Source organism: Watersipora subatra, chromosome 3, assembly GCF_963576615.1.
Source record: "Watersipora subatra chromosome 3, tzWatSuba1.1, whole genome shotgun sequence".
Lineage (NCBI taxonomy): Eukaryota > Metazoa > Bryozoa > Gymnolaemata > Cheilostomatida > Watersiporidae > Watersipora > Watersipora subatra.
The window spans coordinates 56,011,890-56,033,464 of record NC_088710.1 but is presented as its reverse complement, the minus strand read 5'-3'; the positions used below and the strand labels follow the sequence as shown (position 1 = coordinate 56,033,464).

The window sequence follows — 21,575 nt, the reverse complement described above, 5'->3', positions numbered from 1 at the left end:
CGACAGTTACATGGTGCAGAGTTTTGGCTTTCGAATTGAGATCTACACCTCTGGGTAATAACCTCCTCGTAGATTTGTAGAGAGAACGTGCAAAATGTCAGCTTGCAGTGTGTGTGTGTGTTCATCCAAAAACTAGTAAACTAACCGTGAAAATTGTTAAATTGAGATGCTAACGTTTGCTGCTTCGTTTTGAAAGGTACACGGTGTTTATTTTTTATCACCAAGCTTGGCATAAATTTAGTGGTAGATTTTAAGATAAATTGTATTGTTTAAGAAGTTTTTACTAGGTCTCACATATATAAAGGTCAAATGAGGAGTCGGTTTGATAGAGCAAACCTGTATCTTAATTTGGTTCGCTTTTCAGCTTAATTAACATGTTGCAACACTTATTATGTTGGAACCATATTAAAGAAGACTTTGCAGCCTATAAGATATAGCAATGTGGCACCTACTGAAATCCAGAAAATTACACCGTGGCCACTGGTACTACGTAACTGTGGTGGAAAAGAAGTCGGCGTTTTGCTACATTCACGGCAACACTGCTTATGTTCTCTTATCAGTACCCCAAACAATCCTTACTACCTGTTGTGTGGGACTGTGTTAAGTAGGCCAACCTGCTCATACCTTCCTAGTTGAATGACAATAAACCACGGTTAATCCACTTTGAAGGAAGGCCATTGCTCCGCAGTGTTATAAAATGTTCGTATAGTTGAGGATAGGTGTGGCTCGTGTGAACGTTATGTTTCAGCAGAGCGACTGCCTTGCTCTCGTGCACCAGCTCTGCTCGCATACTGGCAAACAAAAGGTGTGTCCACAACAAATAGTGAAAAGTAAACACATACCATACATTCAGCCATCTAAAATAAAATTTTTAATGAAACAAAAATATTATTAATATATAAATGATTAATTTACGAGTTCAGTCAGCATCCAGTCCAGCATCCGTCATGCAGCCACCTGACATTGTGCCAATTCATAGGTTTTCACTTGCTCTGGCCACATACTCCTCAACATACACAGACTTGAGGTTCTTGGTAATATCTGAGTGATATACAAACTGCTGGGTTTTCTCTTGGTGGATAGGGTCCTCATTCGAAATGGCGACTTTTTTCAGTAGTGTCACAAAAAGGCAAAAGAAAAAAACTTGACATCTGCTTTGATTACCAATAGAATTTTAAGAAGTGATATCACAGATGTAGTTATGTATGAATCAGGCAAGATTTATACAGTACTCCCAATCAGTTCCAACCAATGTGCTGAGTTTCATCTAATTCACTGGCGTCCTTTTTCAATGCAAATGATCTTGAAGAACAAAACTCGATTTGTTCATTGACTAGAAGGTATACTGCTTACAGCATATGTCAATAAAAACTGAGTTTCATTCTTGACCACTAATATACTAAGTTTGCTTTGGAGGTAACGTCTTTTTCTGGCCTTCCACGCTTTGGTAATTTTTCTTTTTTAGTTGTTTGCCGGGACCATCCTGACTAATTTTCATTATAGAAGGCAATAGTGGTCAGCAAGCATTATCTACTGAAAAAAGAAGTCTTGTCTACTCTTTCTCTGTTTGGGATTATATAGCAGTATTTTTTGGTATGAAACTCCATTTGTGTTTGGGAATTTTAGAGCTTTCAAAGTGTCCAGGTTGATTGTTAGTGGACTGAGATACTACTAAAATATATTTGTAGTGTAGCGTTCACAACACTATTACTGTTGTTTTTATTACATCCTCTTTTCTGATGAGGCTGCACTGCGAGGTTGGATTTCTGCTTAGTATTTGTATGTCCCTTCAATTTTGGGCAAAAACTGTATAGCATCCACCTCTGTTTTTCCTACCCATGAATGTTCCTATGGTGGTTCTAGCTTTCAACATTATGGATTAGGGTAGATAAAACACTTAACTGCCACTGTAATCAAGCTTTTTTAAAATCAAAACCAAAATGGGGCCCCTGATTGCTCTTCAATCAATTTTACGGGCAGTAATCCCGGAGCTGCCTAGCGCCAGACTGTGGCTTCTGTCTGAGTGCAGATAAAACCTTTTGGGTTACTTGTATGTTGCTGGCAAACTGCTTTCCATGGCAAGCATCTAGTTTTCGTTATCTACTTGCATTATGGACTGTTTGAAGACTAAGGAAAACCAATCAGCCAGTAGGAAATGCATACATGAGACTTTGCTGAGTTTCAAGCTAAATGTCTCCTATTTGATTTCCAATGAGTTCTTCCATTGTGCTCGAAGCTTATCAAACAAATATTTGGATACTGGGACTCTAATTAATCTATTGCTATAATAGAAAAGCTTAGATCAAGCTAACTTTGTGCTATATATCTAAAAAATAAAATTTATGCTTTGTTTAGCAATTTATTAAATAGCCATAGCTAATAGTTATATAAACTAGGTTTTGAAGGCAACAGTTCAGTTTCTTATAACTTGTTTTATTATTCATACAGATAACTATTAATACCGTTATACTTTAGTTATACACTATTGTTGTATCTACATATTAATTGATTACATACTATGCGAGTGAAGAAACTACATTTCTTATAACTTGTGTTATTATTCATACAGAAACATAACAGTGATGCAAACTGTATTAAGGATTAATTTTTCCAGATTTCTTTCCATCTGCTTTGGTAGGAATTTTTTGTAGAGTATGGTCAGTCTCTGCCAAACCTAAGACGCAGCATTATCCTGCTCTTTGCTTCTGGCGCAACAACGTTGACTGAGTTGTTAAAGGGACTTTCGGTTGGTGTAGATCATGCTCTGCTACTTTTAGAGCAGGTATCACTGTCTTTTGATCTAGTTCCACTGCTTTTCAGGCAAATCTATTGGCTTGTTGGTTTTTCACAGCTCCCATCTTTTTGGAGTTGGTTGTTTATTAATACCACTATCTACGGAACTTTCTTGGCAAAGATTTTATGCACTCTCTATCTGTATTTCTGTGGTTTTTTGCACCTGCTTGAGTTCATTTATAAGTACATTTGACATTCTGCTGTCAACTAGCTGGTGTGGAGCCAGTAGTCACCCAGCAAGGAGCCAGTCTGCAGGTTTTTACTTGCTTCCACTATAGAGGATATTATACTTGACGATGACAGCAATTTTTGTGAGTCTCTACAATCAAATCTATGATTTATTTGTAGAGGCAAAGTGGGTGAGGCTGGCCAGTAAATCAACATGATTAGACTCTGCAAAGGCCAAACCTTTAACCCACAAATCTTATGATTACCACACTTTGAATAGAGATCTAATGCCTAGTGAACAACTAAAAAGATTCAACTAAAAAGATATCAAGAAACACAATACTGCGAAATACTATAAATGAAATAAATGCATGTACTTGAAAATACTATAAATCAAGGTTTACATATATGACATGTCTCTTCTAACCATTAGACAGTCATACATGATCCTGGCATTGACATCCGTTGACAAAGCATGTCATGGTTATGGTGAACTATACGGTCAGAGTAGTGACAAACAGCTATCAAGAATACAGATATTATTTATTCCTAACTCAGTCTTTTACAATAAACCATTGTAGTAGTACAGTGAGAATTCAGGGTGAGGATTTTTATTCTCAACAATTAAATACATTTTTAAGAACCTGATGCATATTTGGCAATAATACATATCTTGGTATGTAGCAAGCTTTAATTACCTTCAATTTGTTGAGATGTTCAACACTGGCCCAAAAAATTTAGTCTAGATTGTATTCTGGCTAGCAACTCGGTAGTTTAAATGCAACTGAATCTGAGATTAGGTGGAAAAATCACACCCCGTGTGATAAGAGTAGCTCATTGGATAATGAAAAGCTGTATTGGTGGAACTAACATAAAATAGTCTTGGTCACAAGAAATACAATTTCTTAAACTGGTATAATGTGGTTAGTAAAGTTGGTTAGTTTGCAAATGCGCTCACAGAGTTAAACCATAACTGTCACGTACAGCTTTCATCGTTGTTTCTAGGTAAATCAGACACACTGATTCCGATTAGTTACTCAAATATAGATTGGTTTACTAACTTTCAAAGTCATAAAGGCTTTTTTACACCATTTCAATATCGGTCTCGAAAATAACACAATCAACGCAACAAGCTTCGCCCATTAAAATGTGACGTATGCTAGCTTTTTGGCTATGGACTAAACATCCCCAACTTCCATTGAAATGGAAGTTGGAGATGTTTAGTCTGATTTAAAGTGATAGAGATTGGTGTCTTAAAACCCATTATTATCTGAATTCAGCCTTCAAAATAATATCAGTCTTTTATGAAAAGTAGATAAGATATTTAACATTTCTCGTAGTTTGTTACAGGATGTTTAATAGGCTGAACACCCAAGAAAATGAGCTCAAAAAGCGCAATAACAACGCTAGCTCATGATAAAATCACGCATACATGTACTTCTACATGTGTGTCTGATGGAAGAGTCTGATTCAGAACTACCTTTTTATCGACTCAAACCCAATTACCTAAAAATGTTTCCACATTACTGTGACATTCAGAAGAACCATCATAGAGATTTCTAAAATCATCTGCAAGTTCACATACAACCTGAGTAGGATAAAGTAATAAATGTTTTAATTTAAACTCAAAATTATTTAATGTTGATTATTTACTCAATGCTATAGAGGTGGTATACAATATTTGCTGTGTGACAGTATAGGACATTCTGTACCTACTACTATCCTATATTATGGTTATTATATGCCTTTAGTTTAATTAAGTTTTGTTGCACTCAATAGGACTATGGTCTATCCTCACAACTATAAGACCGTGTTTGTCATCGACCACAGCGCAAAGCTTCTGCAGTCTTCCAACGAGGACTTTGATTTTGATGTCGGTAGTAAAGGCAAAACTCCGACAATTCCTCTTGCCCCTCTCTCCAAATCTCACTGGACCTCAAGCATCGAGGCCGGGCTTGAATTTTGCAGAATTGTTTACGATATCTTTGGAAGAAAAAAATTGGTAAGTTTATTTAGTGCCTATTAATAGTCCATCTTCCGCTAAGAAAGTAAGTTTTATGAAACGCTTTTTGTCTGCAATCATGAAGTAGCCGTAAACGATGCAAGTTTGGTTATGTTCGGAGTTATTCGTTTAATAATCAATCGGAATACTAATTAGACCATAGCTCTAAACTCGGTCATAGCTCTAAACTCAGTCATAGCTCTAAACTCGGTCATAGCTCTAAACTAGGTCATAGCTCTAAACTAGCTCATAGCTCTAAACTAGCTCATAGCTCTAAACTAGCTCATAGCTCTAAACTAGCTCATAGATCAAACATAGGTCTAATTACTTCGTTAAAAATCTAAGAACATCAAACTGCCTGTTGGCAATGGCATAAGCAAGACAGAGTATGTGGAGTTGCCTCATCTGATATAGATGGTTAATGAAAAGCAAAAGCTATCAGTCTGGATATAGAGATGTTTCAATGTGAACAAATTTCTTATTCAAGTTATTATAGACATCAGTTTGCACCCAAAACATTAACAATATGAACGCAAAATTTAATAAATATAGTATGGTGCTTGGAATCTGAGTTATTTATCATAGAAATAATCTGTACATGGAGAACTAATGACACTGATTCCTTTGTCATCTTCATTGGTTCTCTGGAGTTGTCTTATCTTCGCCTGACACTAGCGTCATTATCGTAGTTGATAAATATAAGCAGTAAGCAATAAAATAGGCGATAAGAGCACACAACACCGCATAAGAAAATTGTGACGTCACAATTTACGAGCCTATGCCAGTAAACATTTTTGCGGTAGAGCTCTGGGGAAATCCTATAAACACCAACCAATGTCTGTCTCACCATGTCAAACAATAGCTCATTCGAAAGCCAAGACTCTGATGTATTGAAATATACAATAAAAAAATTATGTAATTTATGTGCTTTAAGTTATTCCAAGAACCAAGAGCTTACAATAATTCCTTGAAGGCGCCTTAACAGTGGCGAATTAGCCTCTCTTGGCCATGATAGTTTATGAGCATTCAACTTGTAATCAGGAATAGTTTTGGTAAAGTAACGTATAATTCTTCAGCATGCTTACGCACAAACAGTAATGCAGGTCAAGGACAAATGCGACGTCTTGTAATTGTAGTTTTGAGCCGACTACCGACTCGACTAACTGAAGTAATTTTCTGCTATAGGCAACGTATAATTAACACATCATTTTCTTTCATTCAATGATTCTGTTTAAATTTCTGATAATTTTACATTTCAGATAATTTGTTTAATTAAAATAGTTTAATACACGTTATGATTGCATCGTTGTACAAATTTTCTTCAATGTGTTGCTAAGGATTTCAAATCTGGCGCTTGCTTCTGTCTATCGATACAAGCAATGTTATGCCGCTATTGCAATAGCTCAAAAGCCGATAAAATTTAGATGAGTTGAATTTTTGTTTTTAAATATTACAAAAGCAGTGTTAGCGGCACTGAAAATACGAAAACAGCATTATTTTTCAATCTTTGCTATTGAAGCGTTTTCTGAAGTGTTGGGTAATCTGCACTTTAAATGTGTAGTAGTCATTAGCATTTCAACAGGCAATTGCATAAAGGGCAAACCAAGAAAGGCCAGTCAATTAGTTTTGACAGGAAACCCAGTCATGGAAAGTTATTATTGTACAACATTGTTATAATTCTAGTGCAACATCTCCTTCAATAAATATATCTCGTAATAACATAGCATTAAAACAAATGCATTATATGAAATCCATTCAGAACGAATTGATAAATAATGCTTACAAAAAGGTTTTTGCATTTAATTTACTTTTGTACTTTTCAACCTCAATCTTTCATCTATAAAACTTTGAGGCTTTGAGAAAGTTTGAATGTTGTGTTAGAAATTACTAAATCCATAGTTGATTATGTCATTTATTCAAGTGTGAAAGAGTCATAACTCTATCACGTTGTTTAAATTCTAGTGTTACACCTCCAATAATCTTGTAGGCAATTACACATAGCAGTAGAACAAATGCATTATGTAGACACCTAATCAAAAAGTAATAATTCATAAAAAGAGGTTTTGACGGTTACTACGCTTTACACACATGCGAACAGTAGAGTAAGTTCAGAGACGCCTTGAATTAGAGGGGAGGAATGTAATAGAGGTGCATAGGCTAAACTAGGCTTGGGAAAGTTTAAATAGACTTGACTTACATATTTGTTATTATTTTTATATCGTGTTTTATTTTTAAGTTTTACTCGCTCTTTCTCTTACAAAACCGCAATCTTTCATGAAACTTCCAACATTGTACGTTGAAAGTTATTTTTCAGAGTTAAATAATTGTATAAATTTTATATCGTACTTAGGAAAGTTTATATGGTGTAACACTCATTAGTCAAGACTTGACTGTACTGAGTTATGGCCTTGAAAACAAGTACTTTCTCAGCCTCATGTCTATACAAGAGGGTATTATTTATATAATATAAATATTTAATCTGGATGTATAAACAAATTCATCAAGTCTAGTTTGTTTGAAATTACCTGACACCATCTTACAAGAAACCGAGTGTTATGTGGACTGCAATATGATCTTCTCATGGGCCTAGTCCTCCCTTGGAAATATCCCCAAGTGATGACAAAAAAGTGATATTTTTCTAAGCCGCTCTCAATATAAATTGGCTATATTCTGTATCTTCTATTTTATTTTGATGTCTAGATTATTTGAAAAATATTTATCTAGCTTCAAACAATGAATGCCTATTTGTTTAATTGTCTCTTCCAATTTGTAGATTAGTTTCTTTGCGAGTGATGTTGTTGCTCACCCACTCTCGGGCTGGTCTGACAATGAACAAGATATAGATTTTGTAAGTATTATCTCTGATGCTTGCTGCTGATAGGAGCGAGGACAGCGCTGATAATAAACAACCCTTAAATACCAGTAGGGTGACTCATCAAACATTTATATCTCGTAAAATATATAGAAAGATATAAAATAGAACATACTATGTATGAGCTCTGTGTATCATCAGGGCAAGCCTGGTGATTCGTATATCAACAGATCATTAGTTTCCTTTCCCTAGAGTAACTTCGTGTTTCCACTTTAGCTAGTTAATACAAACAAGCATTTCGTCATATTAAGCAAATGCAAAGTCAACATTTGTTAATCTAACCTCTGCTTTGTAGGTTTTCTCACATAAACCAGTAACCTAATCAGACCGACGAGAGTGTTTCCTTAGCATATCTGACTCAATCTCAACATACAATGGTTTCACAACTTTTTTATCTAAAAATTGTCTAAATCCTTAGCTTTTAAAATCGGTAGGTCTGTTACTCAAGAGTCTGCCAAGACAAACCACGATTTATATCTGAACCATGAGTGAGTCTTGTAGCTCTGGATGTTTCATATTTAAACCATAACTGTCAAGTACAACTTTTATTGTATTTTCTAGGTAAATCAGACACGCTGATTCCGATTTTGTACTCAAAATAAAGATTGGTCCACTAACCTTCAAAGTCATGAAGGCTTTTTTAAAGCGTTTCAGTATCCGTCTTGAAAACAACACAATCGGCATTACAAGCTCCGCCCATAAATATATGACGAAACCTAGCTTTTTAGGAACGGAAGTAGAGATGATTAGTCCGATTTAGAATAATAGAGATTGGTGTCTTAAAACCCATTATTATCTAAATCCAGCCTGTAAAATAATCTCAGTCTTTTATGAAAGGTATTAAACTATTTAAAATTGCTCATAGCTTGTCACATGATGTTTAAATAGGCTGAACGCCAAGAAAAATGAGCTCAGAAAGCGCGGTTTTATCACAAGCTAGCGTTGTTATCGCGCTTTTTTGAGCTCATTTTTAGATATGCAATGTTAAATAGCATATCTACCTTTCAGAAAATACTGAGATTATTTTTAAAGCTGAATTTAGATAATAATGGATTTTAAAACAATCATCTCTATTTTTCTAAATCGGTCTAAACATCCTTAACTTCCGTTCCTAAAAAGCTAGGTTACGTCACGTATTTATGAGCGGAGCTTGTTGTGCCGATCGTGTTGTTTTCGAGACCGACATTAAAACACTGTAAAGAATTCTTCATTACTCTGAAAGTTAGTGGACCAATCTTTATTTTGAGTACAAAATCGGAATCAGCGTGTCTGATATACCTAGTAAATACAATAAAAGTTGTACGTGACAGTTATGGTTTAAACTTCGAGATCTTTTTTGGTGCCAGATAATGATTTACTTCGGTGGTTTATCTAATTTATGCGTCAGTACAGTATAAAAGGAGACATGCAACTTGTTTACAGATACAGAGAGCATTTGGTTTATTAGGCTTGCCTCGGAAAGCCAACCGGGCTGATGATGTCTCCGTGTTGCATGGACTCAGCGCCGCTGTTGATCAACTCCATATTCCTACACAGCGACAGAGTGAGGCAAGAATTTCGCTGCTTGAGAATGCTGACACTCTACACAATAACGGAAGAATTATTTGTATCACAGTAAGTTTATGGATAGCTGGCTTGAGGACACACAACTCCCGTTCGAATGAGATGTATTGGCATAATCCTTGTGAGCTCTGCCCGGAAAATGTTATATGAGTTTATTATGGAGATTCTCGTTAGAGATGTGATTGCAGAGTCCCTCTTTATCGCACTCTTGTTAGTTTTTTGTTTTGTATTTATTCTAGCATACCAGTGTAGTAGGCTCATAGGAGCAGCGGTGGCTCAGTGGTTAGCCCGCTGGTATACAATCAGTAGGTCAGCGGTTCGAACCACAGAAGGACCATCGGTGGTGTTAGAGAGTGCATCTAGCTACAGCTGCTCTTGTGCCAACTCTCATGAATAATTGGTCACAATATACTCTGTACCAGGATATACCAATTGCAGTGGTGACCCCTAAATGGCAAAAGCTGAAAAAAACATTGTATTTGACTCATGGTCAACCATTTACAACTTTTTATGATTGGACGGGTTTGTGTTTGTCTATACTTTTCTGCTATTTTTGTAGTCTGTTGCAGAAAATACAAGACACATTGATCTTTGGTCTTCGTGTCTCATGTCCTTCTAATAGGTCTTCCATGCGCTAATTGTTTTACAGATGGCCAAGTCGGACTCTCAAATAGATGACATTATCAAAAAGTTTGTCTCTTTGTTCGATATAAGGAATAGAGATGCCTTCAGCTCTGATGAGTAAGTCACTCTGTGCCAACCACTTGAATATGAAAATATGTTCTTGATCGACTGACCCCCAGCTGACTAGAACATAACATTGGTGAGACATTGGGTGTGTTTTAGTAATTAGCTAAATACTGACACGTTACTAGGTATCTGGTTAAAAGTATTACAAAACAACAAATTCCTTGTAACAGTCTGGAATAGTTCTACTGACATAACTATTTTACTGTTTGCCCTGAATTTATGACAAGGTATGCCAAGTGCTGCTATGTTTGACTTATCCGTCTTCTGAAGTTATGTTGTTTGTCAGCGAGGGCATCTCCATCTTTATGAAAGTAGGTGCCAAGAGTTATGATAGCTTCTTGATTCTTCAACTGTGCTTGCCCAATATTGCCCCCCCCCTCCCCGGCAGACCGTAAATATTCATATTCTTTGCACTCAGTTTAGTGTAAGAGGTATGTATGTTATGTTGCAGGCTGTTACCTATACACAACTGCGAGCTTGTCATTGTTGCTGTGCATCCAGTGGGAAACACTTGTAAAGTTACTGAGAGGGAGTCCTTTGAGGTGTGTACCATCTAATGGATGATGGATACTGACTCAGGTGTCCCTCATGTTTGTGGAGTATTTTTGGTGTTGGCGTGGTTTTAGTCTTGGCTCTTTTTTTTATTTCATCTCGGCATAAACATCAAAGTTCAGTTGTTAAAATACTAGATGAGCGATTATATTCCTTTTTAACTATTACACTGAGGTTTACCTTGAATAAATGTAAAGAGAAGTTTGCTATTTTTAATTTGGTAAAGTCTAGGAAGTTGTGGAGTTAAATTCAAGGAATGACAACTTCACGTTTTGGTTTTTTCACTGTCAATATGTAATCTATACAGAATTTGTTTTACTTGAATCTTCTAGTCTAGTCTCATTGTACCATTTGAGTTATCATATGTGTATGTTTTATATGTTACATGTGTATATTTCCTGAGCTAGTAACATTTTACTGTGCTAACTTGAATTCCTTGTTATAGTTTTACATCTTTGCACTAGCTGCACTTCTATCTATTAGCCACACTTACCTAGGTCATTTACATTTTCTTGTGCTAGAATTTCTTTCTATTAGCTTCTCGTGTAGCTAGTCTCAAGTTTAGCTAGTCTTATGTTTAGCTAGTCTCAAGTTTAGCTAGTCTCAAGTTTAGCTAGTCTCAAATGTAGCTAGTCTCAAATGTTGCTAGTGCAGGAAAAAATGTAGCTTTCACAGTAAAGTACGGCTAGCACAGGGGAGTGAAGCAAGCAGAGGGGAATATGGCTATTACATGGAAATATAGCTAACACAGAGAAATATAGGTATCACAGGGGAGTATAGCTTGCACAGAGAATTTAGCTATCACAGAAATGTGTAAGTAGCATGGGTAAATATACATGTAGCTATCACAGGGAAGCATGGCTTGCACAGGGAAGTCTAGCTAATACTGGCCAGTATAGCAAGTATAGCTAGCAAAGACAAGCATAACTAGAGCAGGTAAGTATAGTTATCACAGGGAAGTATATTTTACATAGGGAAGCCTAGTTAGCACTGGCTAGTATAGCAAGCACAGGATAGCATAGCTAGCACAGACAAGCATAGCTAGAATAGGTAAGTATTGCTAGCACAGGCAGGCGTAGCTAATACAGGCAAGTGTAGCTAGCACAGGCAAGTGTAGCTAGCATATGCAAATATGGCTAGTTTATGCCAGTATAGCTAGCACAGGCAAGTATAGCTAGTACAGGCAAGTATAGCTAGCACAGGCAAGTATAGCTAGTACAGGCAAGTATAGCTAGCACAGGCGAGTGTATGTAGGTTTCCCAAAGGACATTTGATATTGCAAGCAGTATAAGTTTCTCACAAACTGATCTCTCCTTATTGTAGGTCTCTGCCTCCCTCTCCATCACAGTCATGGTGTCCCCATCCGGTCGAAGTCTAGCCAATAAGATGGTTGCATTAGCTGTCAATTTCTTCAACCTCGTCATAACATCAGTTACTGGAATTCCAATGAAGGTCAATTCCTACTAGCTGTAGTCACTCAGTTGGTCATCTTAGCATTTTATTCCGTCATTCAAGGGTTGTCCTTCCCTGTTACATTTGACCTTATCAACCACATTGCTTACAGCAGCCACCTACCTACTGTCTCTAAGTGCATTGAAAAACTTGTGTGGGAGTTATCTTTCTCATTTACGTGACGTATCAGAGAAGCAGCAACCGGCAAACTAGGTCCACATGTCTTTAGTTATCTGCGTATCTGCTTAGTTTGGATTTTTGGCTATCCATTCAAGTCACTAGTACACACACTTTTAGCTATGAAGATTGTAATTGCAAGATTGTTATTGTGTTCAACATTTGGACATTTTGAAAAGGACACAATTGTCAGCTATTTACAGTATGTATTTACATATATTTACATATATACATTTACATGTATGGTTGTGATGCTCGGTTAAAACGTTTTAAAGCATACTCTCATCGTATAGCAAACTCAGTATATTGCTTTACTCGCCAATAGGTGTTCAGTAAACTTAGTAAAGTCGTAATATCGCTATCAATGGCTTAATGATAGTCACAGTTTTTTGATTTGTTTGTTCATCCTACCTCTGCACCCTACCTCGTTGCATCAACAATAAATACTCTTGTTCAGTCAATACAGTATTATATGTAGAGATTTGTACCATTGTGCAGGAAGAACAGAATGCCAACTCTTCAGCCAACTATGATGTAGAACTCTTACACTCGTCCGAAGCTCACAGCGAAATGCTTAACGAGTTAGCGGAGGGGTGCAGGGCGCCATCGCAAGAGATTGTAGGAGTGGATAGCGTCACACTCAAGTGGTGCACGCCAAAGGCTTCTGCTAGCAACGGTATGCCCTGCATATTAATTGGGTTTTCTAAAGGGAGGGAGAGTCAAATCTCTACTTATGATAGTCGACTTGACACCTAAAGTAATTTCTAATATACAATGTTTGAAGTGTCTCAAAACATCGCAGTTTCATATAAGAAGTTGAACAGGCTAGTGAATAATAAATATAACAAATAATAAAAATCACCTACGGTTCTGTTCTCATGTCTTTAAAGTAAAGTATCGATAAAAACCTCTTTTCATTGATTATTACTTTATTAATTTTGTTTTTAAATAGTTTAAGTTTTATATAATACATTTGTTTTAATGCTATGTGTAATTACCTACAAGATTAATTCAAGAGCTGTCATAGGTTTTGGCCTTTGGAACTAATTAAATGAATTACGATAGATTTCTATAAGATTATCGAGTCCAGCATACAACTGTTCTAATATATGAAGTAGATCTCAGAATGAATTAGCTTTGTACATAGAGGCTTGATTGTGTTGTTTCTGTTGTATTGCATTAGTTTCTGCTATATGTATTCAGTTTGGTTACGTTGGCAGCAAATCCTGGTCACTCCAATAGATGTAGTTTTCTCGTGTCTTCTCCATACATGAAGTTATAGTTTTAGTTACAGGGAGATTACTTAAATATAGCCAGGTTGTCACTTTGTATTTCTATGGTATAGTTTATGTCATACATGTAGTTGGTGAGCTGCGTTAAAGTTGTGCCTTAATATATTATGTTGCCAAGAAGTGTTTTATAATCAGGGGATTTGATGACCTATTAACTAGTTTGTCCCTTATTAGTCAAGGGTGTCACCATGCTTTTCATGCTAAAATACACTATTCTCTAGTGTGTTGAGCTGTTGAGCTGTTGATGATGTGATGGTTTCGACAGCACTTTTAAAATGAAGTGTTTGTCACCAGTTTTACTCAACTTGACCTTTAATCATCCTGGTTGTTTGCCAGTTATGCTAAAACCTTCCCAGCAGTCCTTGTCTTTGCTAATGAGTTTTGTCATTTCGCATTGTAAAACCAGGGCAACCAAAGTCCATCTTGAGCCAGACATTTTACCCCAAGTGTTTTCAAAACATAAAACAAAATAAGGGTGAGCTTCGATTCAAGATGTTCATAGCAGCTAAAGAATTGTTGATGGTGAGTGCAATGGGTAGTTATGAGGGCAAATGTCTTGTTATGATTTGATCTGCGAAGTTCGTGATGCCTATCTAACCTTTTGTTGCCTCTCTTCAGTGTTTCATGCACGACCTGTGTAATTTTGGATTGTAGACATTCAGTCGTGTGTTGGCGCATTTCCATTGAGTCCGCTCGATGCTAACAGTAGACCGTCTCTCTGTCTCACCAACTTCTTGTTGGGCGGTCGGTCTGTCATGTTGGAACAGCCAAAGAAGTCTGGGGCTAAGATACTCTCACACATGCTCACCAGTCATGGGGGACAAATCTACATTCATCAGCTGACCTGCGGGAAGAGCATATTGGATGACCCCCCTTCTATTAGTGAAGGACTGGGTGGCAGAATTACAGACTATAGAATTCAGGTAAAATCTCTGTAGGTAAAAATTAAAAACCGCCACAGTCAGTCATGTGAACGTCTGTTTGTTTTCAAGCGAGAACCTTTATATAAAAAACTAAATGTGTGCAAAAATCTTATATTTCCTACCGCTTTTTGCTATGAGTAACTTGTAGGTTTCCCAAATCTGTGCTTTAACATATATTATTCATGTCCTGAACAGCAAGCCATTACCAGTAAGATGACATACACACTTATATAACATTTGTTACCTTTGTGCTATCTTCTTCTTAACTTAGCAAAATTGGTGGCAAAGTTTTGCTGAGTCGCTCGTTACCAAGCAAAATGGAAACTTTTTTAATGATTTTTAGCATATAATATTTTGTTGACAGCCATTCAAAGTTTTTCACTGTCTTTATGCCATGTCGGTATTGAAATATATCTATATATCCTGTCAAGCTAATTGGCTACACATGTATATCAAATATTAAAATAATTGGTGTTGGAATGACAACTCTAATTATGAGATGAAAACTCTGATTTAGTATATGTTATTAAATGAATGCAAAATATCAACAAGTGCTTTTTAACTTTGTACTCCTATTTTATTCTGTAAAGTTTTTATTTTTTAAATCTAACAACACTTGTTTGATTCTGTTTCACACACCATCAAGTCTAACATTTTCATCGTCTTGCTGGTAGATGTCTCAGTGATCATTTCGGAATCTGTTCAATACAGAGGCCTATTGTCAGTATTGCAACTCATGCACATAAGAGGGTCCACAGGCCTGACAAAAGTATAAAGATATGATTATATAGTAAAGGTCTTTTTCAGATTATTGCCTGTCTTACATGTTTTCATGCACTATAATATTTGTAATACCGGAGTGGTTGAGGGTATGACAAGGTTTATAAGACCCTAATAGTAACATAAAATTAATATGTTCTTCCTGTGCTGCATATTGTCTTTGCTACCATTTGAAACATTATTTACGGTGTGATTGAAGGAGTATTTTCAAAAGAATTAAAAATACAGCTACAATATAGATTAAACAATGGAGTAATGTTTAGCTGTCTTTTTTCAAATAAGGCCTCTAGTCAGTCTTACTTGTGTGTGTACAGGCCTTTGGAGAACTAATAATAAACCATGCTCTGTCTCCTGACAAGCCTCTAGCTGGAGAAGGAGCTCCGATTTCAAAAGGTTAGTTTCATCAGTAATGCATCATGAGGGATATCAAAGATACAATTTTTCAATTCCCTCATGCCTAAATAAATCACACCACGAGGTTACGGATGTAGCGTAATTAATTTTGTATAGTGTGCAGTGTTTGCTATGTGCTCCGATGCAAAGTTCATGACAGATTCCCAGCTCTGCCATTTGCAGCAGTAATGGGATATGGCTTATCTGTTGTTGTTGATAGTGTGTAGCAGTATATTTTAAAATACACAAAAGACTAATTACTTTAAAGGTCACTTTAATGCTATGTTAGTTTTATGTATCTTACGAATTTTATGGAGATACTGTCGACATTTAATGACGACTTATGCACGGTTTTATTGCGAATCTAGAATGTTTTGCCAATAATACAGTGAAACCTCAGTAGTCGACTGTAATTCGTTCAGGTGTGATGGTTAAGCACCAGTTTATTCAAAAACAGAAACCCAGTTTTCCATAAGAAACACTAGTAGGTATTTTAATTTGTTGTCACCCTAAAAAAACCTGAAATATTAAAAGAGCATGTGTCTAAACGACAATATTATTATTATCAACGACATTATTATTATCAACGACAATATTATTATTATTATTAAGGGCAAAAGCAACACAAAACGTAGCAAACTGGTAAAAAATACTCAAACGAAATGTGTACATCACTATCTGAGTCAAATAGACGCTTACCAAATGATTGAGAAGGCCGAGAAGTGCGCTTGGCTCGACCCGCCTCCTTTCGTTCTCACTCAGCGTTCTCCGGTTCTACTCAGCCAATTCTAGCACCGAAAGTCTGTCCAAATTCAGATGCATTTTTTACTCAAATATTTTTGTTGAGCATCGAATTGTTTGAGTAAGGAGGAGGTCGAGCACTGGGGTTCCACAGGATATCATTTAATTTCTTTAATTTTAATTTCTGTTAACAATATTTCTAACACAGTTTTTGGTTGTGTATGTTTTAATAGCCGAGGCATCAATGGAGAGGACTACAAGAGTCTGGCCAATGACTATAGGAGAAACCCTCATATTCAATCTAGAAGCTGTGAGTTATGCTTTTACATACGAGTACTTGATTTTCAGTTGGCATCGCTTTGGATAAACTTTGTTTCTGATAGATGGCATGTTGCTGCAGCAAATTGGTCTCTTGCCACGTCTGCTAGCCCAAGATCAGCTGACAATGGAGCAGGTAGAAGAGTGCAGGAAGGCAATATTTGATATGCTCAAGTTAGACGAACAAAACCAAATTGGAGCCTACTCGGTGCAGAAAGGAAAGAAAAAGTTGGTTCATACTGTTCATCTTTAGTCAAGGATATATTTTTATTAAATAGTTTCATTAATACATATCCACGGATGTATTTTTATTACAATGCACTTATCAATTTTAGTAAATTTAAACGAGGTTTTTTATACTCTTAATGAACTCGGTGCTGCTAGTTCTTGCTACTTTCAAAATTTTTCTAAAATCTTGCTGCTCATTCAAAAATAATCTTAAATGGTGCTTCTACACAAAACTATGGAACTGCATTGTGCATGTTTTGAACATAAGTGATCACAACAGTTATATACAGTTCATTATTACAATTATACAATTACAGTGATATAGCGCAACCGTGACCGTTAGTTATTTGCCCAGATTTGAACAAGTCAATTTACTTCTATGTTCTCTTTTTATCGCTACATCTGTAAGATCAACATTATCTCTTCCTGTTCATGCCTCAGTATATAGTATATATGCATGTTTGGCTGTTCAGGGAGGAATACACACGGCTCATGTGGGCTGAACTCGATGAGTTGGTACAAGCACATGCTGACACTTCACCTAATCATGCCGATGTTCTCGTTATTCTCAATAAATGTCGACCGTTGCCCAGTTCTGAAGACATTGCCAACACTGCTAATTCTCGCAAGCGTAGAGCTACACTGGACAGTAAGACATCCAGAGCAAGCACCCCATCTAGTGAGACGTGAGTTGAAGGTTTATAGATGAACCTGCACAAAATTTTAGTATATTTTATCAGAAAGTGTCAGTATTTTCTATCGTTTGCAATTTTTTTTAATGTTTGTAGTGATCTGATTGCCAGGATGTTTCAAATTTTAAAATCGACGAAACTTAATCGCAGTTAAAACACTCATATCAAGCGAAAGTGTGATCATGAGGTCTAAAGTTGCAGAGAGACTGACAGAGACTGATCGCGGTTAAAACGCTCAGATCAAGCGAAATTGTGATTATGAGATCTATCTTAGCAAAGAGACCGACAGAATAGACACTCGTAAAGCTGCAACTTGAACACAATAGTCGATCAACTATCGCAACGATAACAACTAGTGACATCATTTCGCACATTTTTTCTGAGAATTTTATCCATGATGAGGTTTTGTTGATTTTAATCTTGAGCCATCCCAGCAGTCAGATCACCTCAAACATTAAAAACAATTGCAAATGATAGAAAAAATACCGAAACCTTCTGATAAAGTCTACTAAAGTTCTGTTCAAGTTCGTCTTTAATAGTGATATGTTTTTATCTTTCAAGAACCAGCGATTCTATCGAGTAAAGAATAAGCAAGTAATCATTTAGAGTAAAGAGATGGTCGCCCTGTATCTCCATTTAGTCATAAAGAGATGGTCACCCTATATCTCTGTTTAGTCAGAAAGAGATGGTCGCCCTATATCTCCGTTTAGTCATAAAGAGATGGTCGCCCTATATCTCTGTTTAGTCATAAAGAGATGGTCGCCCTATATCTCCATTTAGTCATAAAGAGATGGTCGCCCGATATCTCCATTTAGTCATAAAGAGATGGTCGCCCTATATCTCTGTTTAGTCATAAAGAGATGGTCGCCCTATATCTCCATTTAGTCATAAAGAGATGGTCGCCCTATATCTCCGTTTAATCATAAAGAGATGGTCGCCCTATATCTCTGTTTAGTCATAAAGAGATTGTCGCCCTATATCTCCATTTAGTCATAAAGAGATGGTCGCCCTATATCTCTGTTTAGTCATAAAGAGATGGTCGCCCTATATCTCCGCTTAGTCATAAAGAGATGGTCGCTCTATATCTCCATTTAGTCTTAAAGAGATGGTCCCCCTATATCTCCGCTTAGTCATAAAGAGATGGTCGCCCTATATCTCCATTTAGTCTTAAAGAGATGGTCCCCCTATATCTCCGTTTAGTCATAAAGAGATGGTCACCCTATATCTCCATTTAGTCTTAAAGAGATGGTCCCCCTATATCTCCGTTTAGTCATAAAGAGATGGTCGCCCTATATCTCCGTTTAGTCATAAAGAGATGGTTGCCCTATATCTCCGTTTAGTCTTAAAGAGATGGTCCCCCTATATCTCCGTTTAGTCATAAAGAGATGGTCGCCCTATATCTCCGTTTAGTCTTAAAGAGGTGGTCGCCCAATGGCTGTAGGAAAAAGGGTAATTGTGGTCATTTCTTTGAGATTTTTCACTAGTTTAAACTGGCCATTGCATATTGTTCCTTTGTCTATATTAATAACCTATGGTGAAGATGCAAAATATTAAAGTTATGTTTGATCACCAAACAGAGCATGTTATAGCTGAGCATTTGATAAAATGGTTTTCTTAGTTACCCCTCAAGCAAGTCACCTTTGTCATCTGACCTACATCCTTCACTCACTGGATTCATGTTTACTGTAGCTCACTGGATACTAGAGGCAAGTCTTTGCCTCGCTCTGACTCACCCATTCCCAAAAAATCCAAATATGCTGGAATTCCGCTTAACTTCAGTGGTAAGTATTTAGGTGTTGTAGGTAAGTTATGTGGATTGTGTTGTAGGTAAGTTATATTGATTGTGAATGTTCCAGCACATGTGTGCCAATAATAGTGGCACTTTGTTAACTACTAGTACTCTGGCAGTCTCGTGTGCTGTGAAAGGTTGTATATAAAAAGTATCTCCACAATTATTCCTTGATTCTGCAAGGAGGTTAAGTGGTGCAGTTAGTAGCATGTTTGGCATGGAATCTGAATATCTGAGTTATATTCCTGCATGGTCCAATCTGTTTTCCTAAGGCTCTTCAGATATATGGATGGACATGGCTCTTATTATAGTGAAGACTAAATGAATGCCCGGTGTACCACGGATAATAGAATAATTACGTAATGAATTTGATTAAATTACGGTACCTAAAAAACTAGATCTTTGCTCAGTCAATACCCGGGTTTTTTGGCCAGTTTAACAATCATTACACGTAACAGTTAACAGTAATAGTTATTAACCCCGAGCAAGTGCTTCAAGCGTGAGTATCTTAATCAATCTAATGACTATACACTTAAATAGTCATTAGATTGGGTAAATGTAATGACTATTTCTCAAATAGTCATTACATTGTATTCTGTGTAGCTTAATGGTTAAGTTTGTTACCTCTAGATCTGGAGGTCCCAAGATCAAATCCAGTGCCATGCGGATTTTTCACTGCTAGATTTTAATTGCTATAACTGGACACAGGTTTTAACAAAAAGACAAACACTGATATTTTTATATATAGATTTGGCATTTGTACATGTAACTATCTCCTAATAATTATCTTGTGTGTACATGTACAATAATTCACCTTTGGCATGGAGAGGTTTGATCACAAAGTTTTAGCTATATCTTTTTTGCTTCATTTGTATTTGGTGTGGTTTGCCAACTACAGTAGAAGATATAGCATTTACACTTACTGCACCTACGTATGTAGCTCAGTTCAAAAAAGGTAAATCTCTAGTAAATGGGCAAAACCTGCTGCGTGTAAAACCAAATATGCTGGTGATCATATTAGTGATTACAACCGGGAAAAGGAGTTACTAGATATTTTAACTGTGCGAAGTGTGACATTAACTTTTGAATGTAGTGATGATTAGTAAATGTGAGACTGGTTACTAAATCCAGCCATATTCACCTGTGAGTGTAAACACAGATTCAGTTTTGCTATAGGAATTTGCTGCTGAGTATTCCTATAACAATCAATCACCCTAGTTGGATTGTCAAATGCTTGCACTTGAGCGGCCTGTCAGTTCCAGTTATGCCAACCTCATCAGCATGTTGTGCAGGGAATCAAACTCTGCTGGCAATGTGGACTCGGAGGGTGAACCAGCATAATAACAGCAGGCATGCAGAGTTTGCTGGCAGAGCTACTTCTATTGACAACAAGGCCAAGCTGTACCAGAAGCTAGAAGAGCAATTCATGTGAGCTATATTCTAATTTTATTTGTATGCACAAGATATAAATATTATATTAATAATATATGAATAATTGCTTTGCTGGGACATTTGTATGGACAACAAAGTTCATTTTAGTGGTAGTTTCTTGTTTTACTCTTGCTATCTGGTTCGGTCTAGCACTTGTGGTTGGTAAAAAGTTCTTGCATCTCTGACAATATTTTCCAGAAATTATTGGTACACATACATATATGGTAATACTGTTATGCTTGGCTACAACACAGTTTGAACTGCAGATTTTGCTGCCTTTTACAGGCAGCCTGTTGATGACTCTACTCCTGGTAGCAAGAATTGTCCGGATCATTGATACATGGGCCGAAAGACTAGGTCCTAGAAGCTGCACAACCCCTACATTATGTGATCCTGTTGACTGTCAACAGCTATAGTATGGTTACAATGCCTGTGTTATTTATAACCAGCTGTTTGCAGGCACCCTGCCTTACAGCCAGCTGTGTGCTTGCACTATTTCTAACAAAGATATAATTTTAGAGTAGCTCAAACAAAACAGGGCAGTATCTTCATTAACCTAAGGACCTTCTCTCACTGGTCTATTGATAGATGTATGTTGGCTTGTGTATATATGAACATATTGTGTATGACTTCTTTATGTAATCCGTACATGGATAGTG

The 21,575-nt window shown here is 36.6% G+C and overlaps 1 protein-coding gene across 1 annotated transcript; it reads left to right on the top strand.

Annotated features, from left to right (window-relative positions):
- The first annotated feature begins 80 nt into the window (after window positions 1-80).
- LOC137391007 (integrator complex subunit 13-like) lies at window positions 81-21,373 on the top strand. Its single transcript, XM_068077339.1, has 16 exons — window positions 81-196; window positions 4,741-4,963; window positions 7,737-7,811; window positions 9,258-9,449; window positions 10,048-10,139; window positions 10,600-10,690; window positions 12,024-12,152; window positions 12,828-13,005; window positions 14,276-14,544; window positions 15,639-15,717; window positions 16,692-16,768; window positions 16,859-17,004; window positions 17,478-17,690; window positions 19,386-19,477; window positions 20,778-20,913; window positions 21,202-21,373. Exons 2-16 carry the CDS (start codon window positions 4,745-4,747, stop codon window positions 21,251-21,253), a joined length of 2,040 nt encoding a protein of 679 aa, XP_067933440.1. The 5' UTR covers window positions 81-196; window positions 4,741-4,744; the 3' UTR covers window positions 21,254-21,373.
- Window positions 21,374-21,575: the final 202 nt, after the last annotated feature.